Source organism: Acinonyx jubatus, chromosome A1, assembly GCF_027475565.1.
Source record: "Acinonyx jubatus isolate Ajub_Pintada_27869175 chromosome A1, VMU_Ajub_asm_v1.0, whole genome shotgun sequence".
Lineage (NCBI taxonomy): Eukaryota > Metazoa > Chordata > Mammalia > Carnivora > Felidae > Acinonyx > Acinonyx jubatus.
Window position 1 is genome coordinate 231,267,533 of NC_069380.1, and position 14,272 is coordinate 231,281,804.

The window sequence follows — 14,272 nt, forward strand, 5'->3', positions numbered from 1 at the left end:
CCCCACCTCCGCCCCCCGCGGCCCCGAGGGCAAGCGCCCCGCTCGGGCGGGTGGGACTCGACGCACCGCGCCCGACGGGCCCCGCCCCCGCGGCCGGCTCCCCGCCCCTCGCCGCTCTGCGCACGCGCGACCGCGGGCTGTCCGCGGAGCTGCCGGAGCCGGGACTGGCACCCTGGCGGCTGCGGTTCGGAGGCGCCTCCCCCTCCCCCTAGCTCGCGGCTCTCCGGGAACCCGGGGCCCGGCGCTTTGCGCTTCGGCCCCGCAGGCCCCCGCAGGCCCGGGGGCGGCGCAGGCGCGGAGCCGGGGTCCTCGCGCCCCAGCCCGGAAGTCTGCGCGGCCGACGGTGGCGGGGCGCTGTGTGCGGGCGGCGTGCGCGGCCGCGTGGGCCATGGGGCGGCGGGCGCGGGGCCGGCGGCTCCAGCAGCGGCCGCAGGGAGCGGAGGACGGCGCCGAGGGCGGCGGGAAGCGCCGTGAGGCGGTAGGAGTCGGGGCGAGGGCGGGCCGGGTCCCCCGTCCGCCGCCCGGCCCCCGAGGCCTGCGGGACGGCGCGGGGCGGCTCCTCCGGCCCTGGGTAGACCCCTCTTTCGTTCCTCAGGGCTGGGAAGGCGGGTACCCCGAGATCGTCAAGGAGAACAAGCTCTTCGAGCACTACTACCAGGAGCTCAAGATCGTGCCCGAGGGAGAGTGGGACCAGTTCATGGAAGCGCTCAGGGAGCCCCTCCCCGCCACCCTACGAATTACTGGCTACAAGAGGTAAGGGGCCGCGCCCAGCCTTCCTGTGCCGGGGGAGTTGGGGCTGGCTAGAGACGCGGGCGCCCCCGTCACCCCGATAAGTGCTGCGGTGCTGGAGAGCTGCTGCTCGTCGGCGCTGTGGACCCGAGGGTCTGCAAACACAGCACGGAGGAGGGAGCACGAGGGTCGGACGGAACAGGCCGAGGAGGTGTTGCAAGGTGGGAGGCTGGGATCAGGCGTGAAAGTGCGATCCAAGAGGGATTCGTGAGCTGAGGACGCCTCCCCCTTTGCGACACGTGAACGTTAGTGGCGTTCCAGAGTTCCTGTGAAACTCCGCGTCTCTGTCCGTTGCATCTTTCCGCGAGGAGTTGCAAGCAAATGAGAACCTGTGGGAATGTTTAGGAGGGAAGGAATGCAGGTAGTCGTCCCTTTAGCTTACCGGTTAGCCAAGGAGCAGCGCGGATTGTTTAAACTCTGAAGGAAGAGGAAAAGGGCAGGATGCAAGAATGTCTTCGTTCGGCGCTAAGATGGTTTTTGTGTTAAATAAAACACTCGTCATCTTAGATTCATTCATAGTAGTCTTTCCGATGGGTTTGAAACTTACTTTTTTTTTTTTTTTTTAAATAGCCATGCAAAAGAGATTCTCCATTGCTTAAAGAACAAGTATTTCAAGGAACTGGAGGACCTGGAGGTGGACGGTCAGAAAGTTGAAGTTCCCCAGCCCCTGAGTTGGTAGGTAAAACAAGTCTTCGTCCTGTTGGATGTTTCTTTGGGATTTTAGTCTTTGTCGTTTGGCAGTGTGTTTTCTGGGCAACGTGTTTGTTAGGAGCGTGCGAGAATCTGAATGTACTTTATAGACACCCTCGTGTTCTTTTTACGCGGTACTTTTTATCTGTGTTACTTTATACTGGAGTATATAGCTTTTCACGCGTGATTTGCAGCTGTCCCGGAGTCATTCAGTTCAGTTAATTTTTCCAAGTGCATCAGCCTCTGTCCTTCCATGATGGACACTTCTACCTATTTTCACCTGCACCCCTTGTTTTCTCACGTCAGAACTGCTGCTGTGTGGTTTCTACCTTCAGCAGAAGGATACAGTCCATCTGACCAGGGTCGCCAAGGACCAGTCCAGCTGATTGTGGATTTCCACTGTGTCCAGCGCTGGTGGGGACTCCTGCCCTCCGTGCTGACCCTTTCTTTACTTGCCCTGGAAGTATCCTGTGGATTATTTGCTCCTCATGGCCTAGTTCAGGTCTCAGTGAAGTGAAGGCAGTCCCCAAAGTCTTGGAAGGCGCCTGTAGTATTCACGCAGAGACTGCAGAGGCGCCAAGCCCAGGGTAATCTGTAAACATAAAAGTCATTGAATTGTTAGAGTTCCACATTTCGGATTATCAACTTTGAGGCATTGTGAGTCCTCCCAAAGCGATGATTTTAAATGATTGCTGTAAAAAGCTGAATTTTCTCTTCCAGGGGTCATACGGGTTTTCCAGGGGCCATATCACAGATGTGTGCAGCACACACAGTTGGAGTGAATGCAGACTGGCCAAACGTTTAAGTCTGCATTCAGCCAAGCTCAAGAGCAGATACACCATTATAGAATGCACTTCTTGGATATGAAAATAAATCTACGGTTTTAAGCCAAAAAAATACCATGATGGATTTTGTACGAAGATTTTAAAAGCTCAAATGTTCTAATGCAGGAAATGACTTGAGTGGTTACTAGATGCATGGACCCCTGTACTGAGGTCATCAGAAAAGGAATGTTTTTCCAACTGCTGTACCTGTGACATTGCTAGGTCACCTCACCTTCGCATAATCCAGCTTCCTCTGCTGTCTTAGTAACCAGGTTACAGACTTAACTCCCCCCAGTGCCTTGGTTTGGAGATTGGACTGATGTTACTGGTGTTTGTAGCAGGGGCCATCTGATATTTTCAGAAGCGGGTTTAAGGTTGTGTTTGTGTACGTTTCTAATAGTTCTGCATGTGTTGACTCCTTCACATAATCACCTGAAAACATTTGTTCCTTCAGCCTTATATTTAGAAATGAAGTTTTTTGGAAGAGCAAGTCTGGCCCGTAGGAGGAGCTGAAAAGCGTGCATCCTGTAAGGGAAGAAGTGCTTCTGGGTGGGTCATTGTGGGACTTCTCTTCTGCAGGTTCCAAAAGATCTATGAGGATTAGTCTTGCTATTTTTATCGTTCACTGGAAACTACAGTTAAAATTTTGTTTGATTAGCCCTTTTAACATTTTTTTTTAATGTGTATTCATTTTTGAGAGACAGAATGCAAACAGAAGTGGAGCAGAGAGGGAGACACAGAATCCGAAACAGGATCCCTGGTTCTGAGCTCTCAGCACAGAGCCCGATGCGAGGCTCGAACTCACAGACCGTGAGATCGTGTCCTGAGCCACCCCAGTCGCCCTGCCCTTTTCACATTTGACAGACACTTTTCCATCTTGATTGTTGAAGAATGGCGATGGGTACCTGAAAAGGAGTTCTCCAACAGCTGAGAAAGGCCCTGTGGGCTGTTTGGTTGGAGGATGAACGGGGGCGACTCTAGTAACTCCCAGTCATTCTCCACTTTCATCTGAGCACACAGCTAAAGGGTGTAAACAGCTCAAATACTGCCCTATTTGGGTTCCGAATGGTCAGCTTTTCCATGATCTGTGACAGCTACATGACAAGTTGTACTGTACAAACGTTCAGTCACAGTCACTCGTCCGGCGTAGGCTACCCATAGATCTCTCAGCAAGCAAGCAAAGAAGACACTTCCGGTGGTTTTCTGTATCGTCCAAAAAACAAGTCGCAAAATAGTCTAAATGTTTTGGTATATGGTAGAAATAAATTTAGGAAAGCGTTTTGGGGAGTCGTGATATTTTTTATTTTTTTTTATTAAAAAAATTTTTTTAATGTTTATTTATTTTTGAGAGAAAGAGTGAGACAGAGTGAGCAGGGGAGGGTCAGAGAGAGGGAGACACAGAGTCGGAAGCAGGCTCCAGGCTCTGAGCTGTCAGCACAGAGCCCAATGCAGGGCTCGAAGTCATGGACCACAAGATCATGACCTGAGCTGAAGTCGGACGCCCGACCAACTGAGCCACCCAGGTGCCCCGGGGAGCCATGATATTTTAAATGATTTATTAACAAATTTATTTGAGAGAGAAAGAGACACAGGAGGGTCAGAGAGAGAGGGAGGGAGAGAATCCCAAGCAGGCTCCACACCGTCAGCGCAGAGCCCAACTTAGGGTTTGGACTCACAAACCATGAGATCGTGACCTGAGCCGAAACCCAAGAGTCGGGACGCTTGACCAACTGAACCACCAGGCACCCCAAGGGAACCATGTTTTTCTTGAAGGAATATTAAGTATAGGACGCATAGCTCGGACTGATTTCTTTTTTACCTTTTTGTAGACTCAGAACTGTAAGGAATTATCCCAAAGTATTTTTATGAAAGCCTCTTTTTGATGATCAGTTGTTGAGAATACACCTTATTGTCATTCTGTTTGTGTCCTTTTCAGTGTCTGGTTTGAAGATGACTTCTCGTAAATGTTACTTTTCCCCTGTAAGAATTCACGAGGCATAAAGATGACAGTGGTGCTTTTACTTTATCCTCAGAAGACACAACAAATTTCCAAACAGGACTTTAAAGACTGAGGAGTTACAGTCAAATTGCATTAACTGAAAACTAATTAGTTCTTTAAAGATATTTTATTTGATGTTAAAATCTACAGAGGTTTTTTTTTGTTTTTTTTTTTTAATGGTTTTATTTGTTTTTGATAGTGTGCGGGAGAGGTTGCAGAGAGAGAGGGAGACAGAGAATCCGAAGCAGCTCCAGGGTCCAAGCTGTCAGCACAGAGCCGGATGCAGGGCTTGAACCCATGAACTGTGAGATCATGACCTGAGCCGAAGTCAGACGCTTAACCGACTGAGCCACTCTGGTGCCCCTTATGTATTTTTTTTTTGTGACATTAGTAGCTGTCACGACCTTAACCACTTGGAGAAGAATTTTGACCTTAGTAAACTTAACGTTTTTTAACTATTGGAAATTCAGTCTAAAAGGCACGTAAGGAAATGTTTGCTCTGGCTCTATCTGGACTGTTGACCTATATTTGAAAATGAAAATTCAGCTATTGACGAATAATTATGGCGTGTGGCATTCAAATTTATGATGTGTTGGTGATTTGCTACGGCAGTCCCTTGCAAAATTCACTGTCTCTGATAGCAGGCAGTTCAGGGTTGCAAGGAATTATATAAAACGAAGTGTCTGGCTCTCCAGTCTCGGAAAGGTTCGTTGGAACAGCAGATTTTGCAGACCCTGCAGGGGAAGGCACATTTGAATGTGTTCCGCGCTTCACCTCCAAGGAGGCCAAAGGGAAGTGTTCAGACTAAACGCTCTAATTGCTGAGTAAGTATGATTGTGTTTTGGTTTTAGATTTTTGAAGCAGGTTAAATACTGAAGAAGGAAGCAGGCATAGGAAATAGAGACAAGGTGCTGAGACATTTGGGGGGTGGCCACAGAGATTCAGCCAGTTTAATCTTTATTACCTGGTGGAAAGTACTTCTCAAGACACGTCCCATAATCTGACAGTTGGGTCATGTCTTAAAAATCTCAAGGCCTGAGTTTCTTTCAAGTAATCACTGCTTCATGGGAGTCAGATGTATTGTTTTGCCAGTGTTCTCATTTCACTTTCATGGCTGTCACCTTAGCTGCAACTGACACGTGAAAATATTGTCATCCTGCATTGTTAAATTGAGCTGGTTGTTCCCTTGAGACTGAGCTGTAAGTACTAAGACCGCAGTGAGACCACCGAGTACCATGTTGTGCATAGCTTGAGCCTGGGTCCTTGGAGCAAGGCTCTGTGTCACAGCAGTGTGCCTCCCGGAGCCGCTGGAGCTCAGTGATCAGGGCTGAGCCACGTTTGAAGAGGTCTGTGTCCTGGGGCTCCTGGATGGCCCAGTCGGTTAAGCGTCTGACTGCGGCTCAGGTCGTGATCTCGCGGTTCGTGGGTTCAAGCCCCGCGTTGGGCCCTGTGCTGACAGCTCAGAGCCTGGAGTCTGCTTTGGAGTCTATATCTCCTTCTCTCTGTCCCTCCCCCGATTGCATGCACACACACGGTGTCTCCCTCTCTCTCTCTCTCTCTCTCTCTCTCTCTCTCTCGCTCGCGCGCGCGCACGCACTTGCTAAAAAATAAACGTTAAAAAAGAGACCTATTAATCAGCAATGTCATCATCACAGAAAGTTTAAACGCGTGTATGGAAACAGCAGGAGAAGTTTCTTCATTCTCGGGTGTGTGTAAATAACAGCCTGGCCGTGCTAGTCAACACGGTGGCGCTAAGGTTTTCTGGTGTGTAAGACAGTTGAGTACGTTATCGGGCTGTTTTGTTTTAGACGTGGTGAGAGATACAGCGGGAAAGGTTGCAGTTACATGTTCGCCAGGCCTTCTGATGGGTCCTTGACTGCATTCTTTGACGGTGTGATGTGCGTTTCTTCAATTCGTTACGTCTCTTCCGACAGCCTCTCTACCGTCGTTAACATCGGCGGCGGAGAGCAGAGCGGCTCTTTGTCATTTCCTCTTGCACGTTCGTCATCGTGGGTCCATGGTGATGTTGTACACGTCTCTCTCAAAACGGTCAGCTCTGCTGTTCCTGTCTGGGCCATGATAAGGTTACAGCCGGGCTCCCTATGGCCTAGGGGGCCCCGTGCCATGCTCGCTGGCGGCCTGCGAAGACCACCGAAGTGAGGAACCGAGCAGAATTGGGTGTCTCTGGTTGCAGGATCTGTGTGAGCAAGGGGTTGTCAAGAGAGCACTTTGATAGATTTAAGCCGTAAACGCTTGCTTTTCCTTCTTTTTGTTTGGTCAGGTATCCAGAAGAACTGGCCTGGCACACAAACTTAAGTCGAAAAATCTTGAGAAAGTCTCCACAGTTGGAAAAGTTTCACCAGTTCCTGGTTAGCGAAACTGAATCTGTGAGTAGATTTCTTTACATCTGTTGGTTTCCTTAAAGCCCTAGCCGCACGTGACTGTCACGGGTATGTTTTCTCCGCACGCGTTCCTGGGAGCGATGAGGTAGATGGGGCACGCGGAAAAGCGTGTTTGTCGCCAGTCGTTTCCAGTGATCCACACAGCTGCTCCCTGGTTTGGCTCGTGTCCCAGTGGAACGTAGGGAGGACGTCAGGGAGGACGTCAGGGACGCTTGTCCGCTGGGCGTCCTGTCTTCCTGCCTCTCTGGGGTTTTGGCTGCCACCAAAGCGGACGGAGCACGGCCCTCCGCGCAGTAAGGTGTCCTTCTGGAGACAGCTGGCGGTCTGCTCTCGGTGTATCATCTCTGTTCCTTCCTTGCTCCTGTCTGTACCCCACCTTTGCCCCAAAAAACAGGACCTGAATTTGACGCCTCAGGTTCTCCTGTGTGATACCGTGCCCTCGCCCTGTCTCTTTGCCATCCCGAGTCTCTCGATTGTGGGTCCGTGTGTGGACTCACCCTCAGCATCAGACCTCCTCTCCCAAAGTAGCTGTGCCCCTCCTGCCCCACGTGATTAAACAGACACCCCTGGGTTTGGCTGTTGTAAGACGAGCTGCTTCCATCTTGGTTTTTGGGAATCGTTACTCTCCTGTTTGAAACCAGGGTTCCCCCTTCCTGTCCTCTAGTCTGCTTTCTCTAGCCAAGGAACCCTCTGTGTTTCCCCAGATGACGTTTCATTTTGTTCATTCTGAGCTTCTGGGAACACTGGCAGGACCCCTGTGCTTCCCACGTGTCTCCCCTTGAAGCCGTGATCAGTCTAGAAGCTCTTCACCTTGCCCAGTCCTGACCTCTGCTCCACCTGCAGCTCTTAACTGCCACCCTGGCGCTCTGTCCGCGGAGGTAACCCGCTGCCCAGGCTTGTGTTGGCCAGGCTTTCCCCCAACCCCCGTAAGGGAAAAAAACAGGTGCGGCCACAGTCTTGGCTCTTTCCTTGCATGGATACAAGCAGGGACCTTCTGGCTCTACTTTCGACCTAGGTGGAATGTCAGGTGAGGAGAAACTCAGAACAGTTCCAGTGTGAACGTCAGCAGAGCGGAGGGTTTGTGGGGAGGTGGGTGTCGAGTGTGGGTGGCGTATACGGACCGTAGGGACCCAGTATGGATTTTGGGCCGGGAGTCCGTAGGGTGAGATTGTGCTGGGGTATTCACAGCTGCCCGCAAACCGCTTCCAAACGTGTACGGAAGAAGTGACTGACCGCCAGGCTGTCTGGTCGGGGACTGTGTGTCCCCATACTACTCAGATGCTTTGAACGAAGACTTGGATGAGGACAGGGCAGGCTTATCAGTATCGTACGTATAACCTGGAGCCAGGAGTCCGCGTGTCTTGAGAGTCGATGGGGAGTCAGATCGTCTTCAGAGACCCCTTGCTGGCCAGAAGATCGGGTTCGGATGTGAGTCTGTATTTAGGTTCGGACAGATGCTAAGTGTGGGGTAAGTGAAGGCTGCCTGGATGGCTGTTCCGGTACAGAAGACCCAGGTTGTAATGGAGCCGAAGTCTCCCGGCAGCCGAAGTTTCACTGCTTCTTAAAGTACTGTTATCTTCGAGGCGTTCAGTCTTAAGGCTGTTAAAATAGAGTGGTGATTGAGGCGAGTGCTGGACTCCATCGTGAACGTTTGTCCGAACGTGGAGGGGTCGTCACAGGTCCCCTGAGCCACCAGCAAAGACCTAGAGGACCGTTGGCGTCGTGAGAATGGTAGATCCTGTGTATCTTCGAGGCGGGGAGATGGGAGCGCTGGTCGGTGTGTCCATCTTTTTGAGGGGCAGTTCTCAGGAGTAGAAAGACACGGGCTGTTCCTAAAACCAGATGAGGACTAAAATGGAAGGTACAGGTTTAGCTGAGAGGGAAGGCCCTGCTGGGTGGCTCTCTGTCCTGTGCTCGCAGGGATTGCTCTCTCTGTTGCTGCCGGTGCCTTAGGGCCATTGTCCACCTTTGAGAGTTGCTACCCCCAGCTTCCATTCTTGATGGCGCGTTGGGACCATGTCAGCTTAAATCCTCATTCTTTATAAAATTGAGTATTACACCTGCCTTTCTGATGTCCTAACGGTAAGTTTTGCCATAAACGGTCCTTCTTTGGCCTTGAAATAGCAACCATTTACCCACTAGTATGAAAATATGTCCTAATTATATCATGTGCTGTGTGATAGTATTAGCTGTTTTGTTTCATGTATGGTGAATAAATGGTCTTATTCTGTTACGTATGAAATAATGCCCAATATTGAAATTTTTCTGCCTTTTTAAACATTCTGATTTTTTTTTTGTTTTAATTTTCTAAGGGAAATATCAGTCGTCAAGAAGCCGTTAGCATGATTCCACCGCTGTTACTTAATGCTCACCCTCACCATAAGGTATTGTGGATTAGATAGAAAGCGCCTTTGTTTATTGATGCTTTTTTTTCTTCATATAATCTTTGGATTTTTCCCGTTTACTTTTGATAGAGAATGCTGTGTATTTTGTTTCAGGTTCTGTTTTTGCATTTTTGTCATATTTAAAATTTACAACCCATAACTTTTCTCCTGTTTTAAGATTTGCTCCCTCATTTACTTACTGCACTGTTTATCTTCAGTGGCCTTGACTGAGTCCATCAGCTTGAAGATCGTAATGGGCACGTACTGAGAACTTGTTACAGGCCAAGCGCTGCTCTGCACTCTTCTTGTGGATTAATTCATTTTGTTATCTGCACGTCCCTGTGAGGGTAGATGCTGTCACTGTCCTGTTTTTCCAGATGAGGGGAAGGAGGCAAAGAAAAACCGAAGCAATTAGCTCAGGGTCCCGGGGCCAGAAGGGGCCAGGCGGAGATTTGAGGCCGGGTAGTTCTGTCCCTTAGCAGGCTGTCAACAGAAGTGCTGCTTGCACTTTGTGGCCTTGTCCGTTCACCCCTGAATTTATTGCTCCCACTGGTTTCTAGTGCCGTTCTGTGCCTGTGATCCCCGGAAGTTCAGTATATCACATTGTAGATTCATTCTATAAAGAAACGTATTTAGATCCTAGAAATTAAAATACTAGAATGACTCATAAGGTTGTTTTAAAATGAGTGTGGAGTATTTGATATCTTAAAGACGTCAGCCATTTCTTGCTTTTTCATAGATCTTAGATATGTGTGCAGCGCCCGGATCAAAGACCACACAGCTCATTGAGATGTTACACGCCGACATGAACGTCCCTTTCCCAGGTACGCGCTGGGCTGCCCCAGAGGGTCAGTGTGCTCCTGTGCTGGGGTAGGTGAGGTAGAGTGGTGACGTCACTTGTGGGTGGGGTCCTGAAGCCTCCTGTGACAAGCTGATGGCTTTCTGTCTCTGAAACATTTTGCACGCCGCTGTGACCAGTTCCCAAGCCACCGTGCTCATATGTGGGGGTGGGATGGTGGCTTCACTTGAGAATTCTGTGTGTCCTCTGTGAAAGCAGGTGGCGTTTCTCCATTAACTCACTAGTAGGTAGATTGCAGTTTGAGTTTCCGGTAACATTATCACGTTGGGTTTTTGTTTCGGTGGGTTTTGTGATGACTCCCCGGCCGCACGAGAGGCTGTAGAGCTGTTAGGAGCCGCCATCAGCTGCCCGAGCTTCCCGCCCCCCGCGGCATAGGTGACAGTGTTAGCCCTCGCACGTCATGTGGGCGTCAGGCCTGGACTCGTGGCTGTTCTGAGCCCTCGGAGTGCTCAGGCCGTTGTAGCCTTGCTGGGGCTCCTTCCCCGCGGCTGAGGAATGCTGTCGCTACTCTCGTGCCGTTTTACGTCCCTCCCTCCCAGCCTTCCCCTTTTCGTGCAAGCCCCCTGCTCCCGCTCTGTTCTAGTGGGCCTGCTTGGTTAGCTTTGTCCTAGGCATTCTCTTCTCTGACTAATCACTTTGCTAAAAGGGCTTCCGATTCACAGGGTCTGGAGTGGGGACCCAGCATACAGGTGCAGTATTTTGAACACTTGTCGGGTGATTCTTTTGTTTTCTACAGCTTTGTCTCTCCCCTCAGCCTCCGTTTTAGTTGTTAGTGAAGATAATGGAAAAGATGCTTTTGGCATGATAACTGGTACAAAATGAATAGTTGTTGAATAATCGGAAAAATAAATCTTGCGGTTTGGGAATCCTAGGTGACTGTAAAAATCTACGCTGAGCCACCGTTTTGGACTGCTCAGATAATTCTGGCAAATCTTAAGCTTGGGTGTTACGTTTTGGTGGATTGCTTCTTCTCACCGGCCAACCAGGAGGTTGAGTATTGTAGAAAATTATCCTGCGGGTGCTACATTTCGCCTGACGCTATCATTTCATGTTCTCAGAGGGGTTTGTCATTGCGAATGATGTGGACAACAAGCGTTGCTATCTGCTCGTGCATCAGGCCAAAAGGCTGAGCAGCCCCTGCATCATGGTGGTGAACCACGACGCGTCCAGCATACCTCGGCTCACGATAGATGTGAACGGGAAGAAAGAGATTCTCTTCTATGATCGCATTCTGTGTGATGTCCCTTGCAGGTATTTGTGTTATTAAGAGGCCAGAAAGCCGGAAATCCACTAAGGAGATCACATGAGGTGTGGCCTAGATTAACTTGGACACGTGTGCGCACACACACACAATTGTAGGCGCCGTTCTCGGGGCAGCTGGGAGGAGGACAGAGACTCTGTGGCCCTGGACCGTATCCTCACGGTTTTAGTGATGGACAGCACAGCAGAGATAGGGTCCCAAACAAGGAGGTACAAGGCGGGACGGTTGTACAGTCTTCACATGAGTTAAATTCCCCGAGAGAATGACAGCAGTGACTCTCGCCGTGGTGGATGTCAGGAATGATTTGTTTGACCCCGTCACTCCTCTTCGCATGAGCGGTGACTATGTAAAGCAGTTCGTTGAGGAGCCAAACCTAATCAGGTTGGGTTTTTATGGCAAGTCTTCCGTCCTTCGGCACGCTGCAGTTCAGGAGTTGACGCCTTGGAGAAACTTACTGTAATTGCGTGTGTACAGTTGTGTTTGTACACTGAAGCCATCTTTTAAGTTCCCAGAGGCAGTGACGTAGGTGTTTAAGACTCTGAACACGTGGATTTGTCTGTCGGAAAACTCCGTCGGCCCAGAACACAGTGTTTTGAGTACAATGGCCGATCTCAAACTCTCTCCTTTAAACCGCGGCAGACTGCCTGCCTGTGGCAGAGCTCGTTGTGAAAGCTGTGGTTGGGCATACTGAGTGTGAGTGCGCTTTCAAATCCCGGAAAGGATGCCCCTGTGAAGGGAAATTTAACATGGGTCACGAGCCACAGTTGTCTGATTTTCCTTTGGATCAGTGTTTTCCCATCCCTGTGCTCTTCTGGTCAGACACCTAGAATTCCTTGGGGCACCTGGGTGGCTCAGTCAGTTAAGCGTCCAACTTTGGCTCAGGTCATGATCTTGCGGTCTCTGAGTTCGAGCCCCGCATCGGGCTCTGTGCTGACAGCATGGAGCCTGGATCCTGCTTCGGATTCTTTGTCTCCCTCTCTCTCTGCCCCTCCCCTGTTCACTCTCTGTCTGTTAATAATAAATAAACATTAAAAAAAGAAAGAAAGAAAAGAAACCTAGAATTCCTGTCTCGTGTCATCTTAGCAGAATGTGGTAACCTGAGCACTGAGGCGTAAGCTGAGGAAATCTCTAAACGTTACGGCAGAATTTGGAGCCACCACTGTGCAGGCAAGGGATGTCATTTGAAAGCCATTAGATCTCTCGGGATGTTTTCTCCCCGCAGCCCCTTCCCCTCAAGACAGATACCTAGATGTCCAAGGGAGATTCAACTTTACACAGAAAGCCAGCAGCTCCAGGAATTATCCTGGGAAAAAATGGGTAGATAAAGTTAGATGTGGACAGAAAGATTAATTCATCAGGTCTGTATTGTAAAATTAACAAAAAAGTAATTTCCATTAAATAAAAGTAGAAAATCAAAAATATTTAACTGCTACGCAGAAAGCTCTTGATAAAGAAGTTCCATTGGCCTAATTGAATCCACTGTGGAAAATCCCTGTGAGTGTAAGTTTGTTGTTATTCATGTAAATCTGATTAAAATGCCACCGTTGATTCACCGAATTGTTAAGTAACAGGATCCACACGTCTTCTGTATATTCACGGTTCCATGTCCTGGTCTCAAAATTAGTTTTGCTAGTATTTCTGTCACACGGAAGTGTATGTTTACCTCTTTAAGTTTTGAATGAGGTTTTCTGTTCAAATCTGTTATTTCCTTACTTAATTGCAAATTCAGGTATAACTTAAAAGTTTAGTGTAATTAGAGTGGCCCCGAAAGCAGAAATAGAAAGTTGATTGTAGTCTGTGAGAGTTTAGCTGTTCTGGTTGGTGTTTATAATAACAATAACCTGTTTTGTAATTTAGCTGGAATAGGACATAATTGATAAATTTGAATCGTCTACCTGAACAGACCTGTAAGTTCTTAAATACCTTCCTTTCCAGTGGGGATGGCACTATGAGAAAAAACATTGATGTTTGGAAAAAGTGGACGACCTTGAACAGCTTGCAGCTGCACGGGTGAGTCCGGCGTCCCACAGGCAGGGTCGGGAAGGGTTATCGCCCAGTTTCGTAACTCGGTGCCCGGATCTTGAGTTCACCGGACTCTAAGGGCCAATTAATGGTCATCTTCGAGAGAGTTTGCTTATGTATCAGAAGCGGTTGTTTTTGGAACATTTTCGGAGTAGTAAACTGAAGACCATATGCATTTCAGGTACACATTTGTTTAAAATGCTTTTTGGGACCATTTCCTGTAACATTTCAAACCTCTGTTTTCCACAAAATAACCTAACTTAGTGTCTCACTCATCTTCTCTCTGCTTTCTGTTCTTTTGTGTTGAATTATTTTGCTTAACATTTTGATCTCAAATATTTATTGACTGTCTTTAAAGAAAATTTGGAAAAATCCTTAAAAGTAGAAGGAAAAAGAACATCTCATAAGTCAAAGATAACTTCTGTAATGTCTAACGCCTTTCAGTGGTTTTTCTGTGTGTAGGGATGTTAGCCACACCAGTTTGGATTATATTGTCTACAGGACTATGTCCTTTTTTCCTTTTAACATTAAAATTATACATTCGTAATTGTAGACTTGTGGGCAGTCTGCAGTGTCCTAATGAGTATTCACCGTAAATAATGCCGGCGGGAGATGGTTTCTCTGTTAAATAGTTTATCGCTTTTGTGAAGTAGGTATTAGGATTAGAAAGTGCTAAGGGTTATGAGTTGTTCGTAGAAAGAAAAGTCACATATCTGCACAGGTACGGAGGCCTCTTCACAGTGAAACTCCCGTAATATGTTGCTTTCAGTCATTAGCTTCGTGCTTTGCTCGTTGGCATGTTGGGAAAGGCTAACAGAATAGCAAACGTGTTGTTTATACGGACACATGCTGATTTGGTGAACACGAACCACCTCCTGTGGGTTTACTCTAACTTCATTTGCAGCCTTAAAGAGTTCTTTTCCTCGGGGTTGTTTTGTAATTTGTCGTAAGTCTGTCATGACAATGTGTAACGAACACGTGGTATGGTAGGTGCCTGTGCTCTGTGGGCCACACGGACACATTTGGTCCCAGGGTGACCTGG

General features: G+C 48.6%; 1 protein-coding gene across 2 annotated transcripts in view; it reads left to right on the forward strand.

Annotated features, from left to right (window-relative positions):
• The first annotated feature begins 146 nt into the window (after positions 1-146).
• NSUN2 (NOP2/Sun RNA methyltransferase 2) overlaps positions 147-14,272 on the forward strand; it is a 27,948-nt gene continuing 13,822 nt past the window's right edge. Inside the window, exons 1-8 of one of the 2 annotated variants that reach the window (XM_027074001.2) lie at positions 147-478; positions 596-753; positions 1,360-1,464; positions 6,584-6,689; positions 9,017-9,088; positions 9,828-9,912; positions 11,006-11,198; positions 13,144-13,218. In XM_027074001.2, coding sequence (XP_026929802.2) covers positions 389-478; positions 596-753; positions 1,360-1,464; positions 6,584-6,689; positions 9,017-9,088; positions 9,828-9,912; positions 11,006-11,198; positions 13,144-13,218 — 884 coding nt within the window. In that variant the 5' untranslated portion in view covers positions 147-388. The remainder of the gene's footprint in view (positions 479-595; positions 754-1,359; positions 1,465-6,583; positions 6,690-9,016; positions 9,089-9,827; positions 9,913-11,005; positions 11,199-13,143; positions 13,219-14,272) is intronic. The other variant, XM_027074010.2, reaches the window with a different exon arrangement.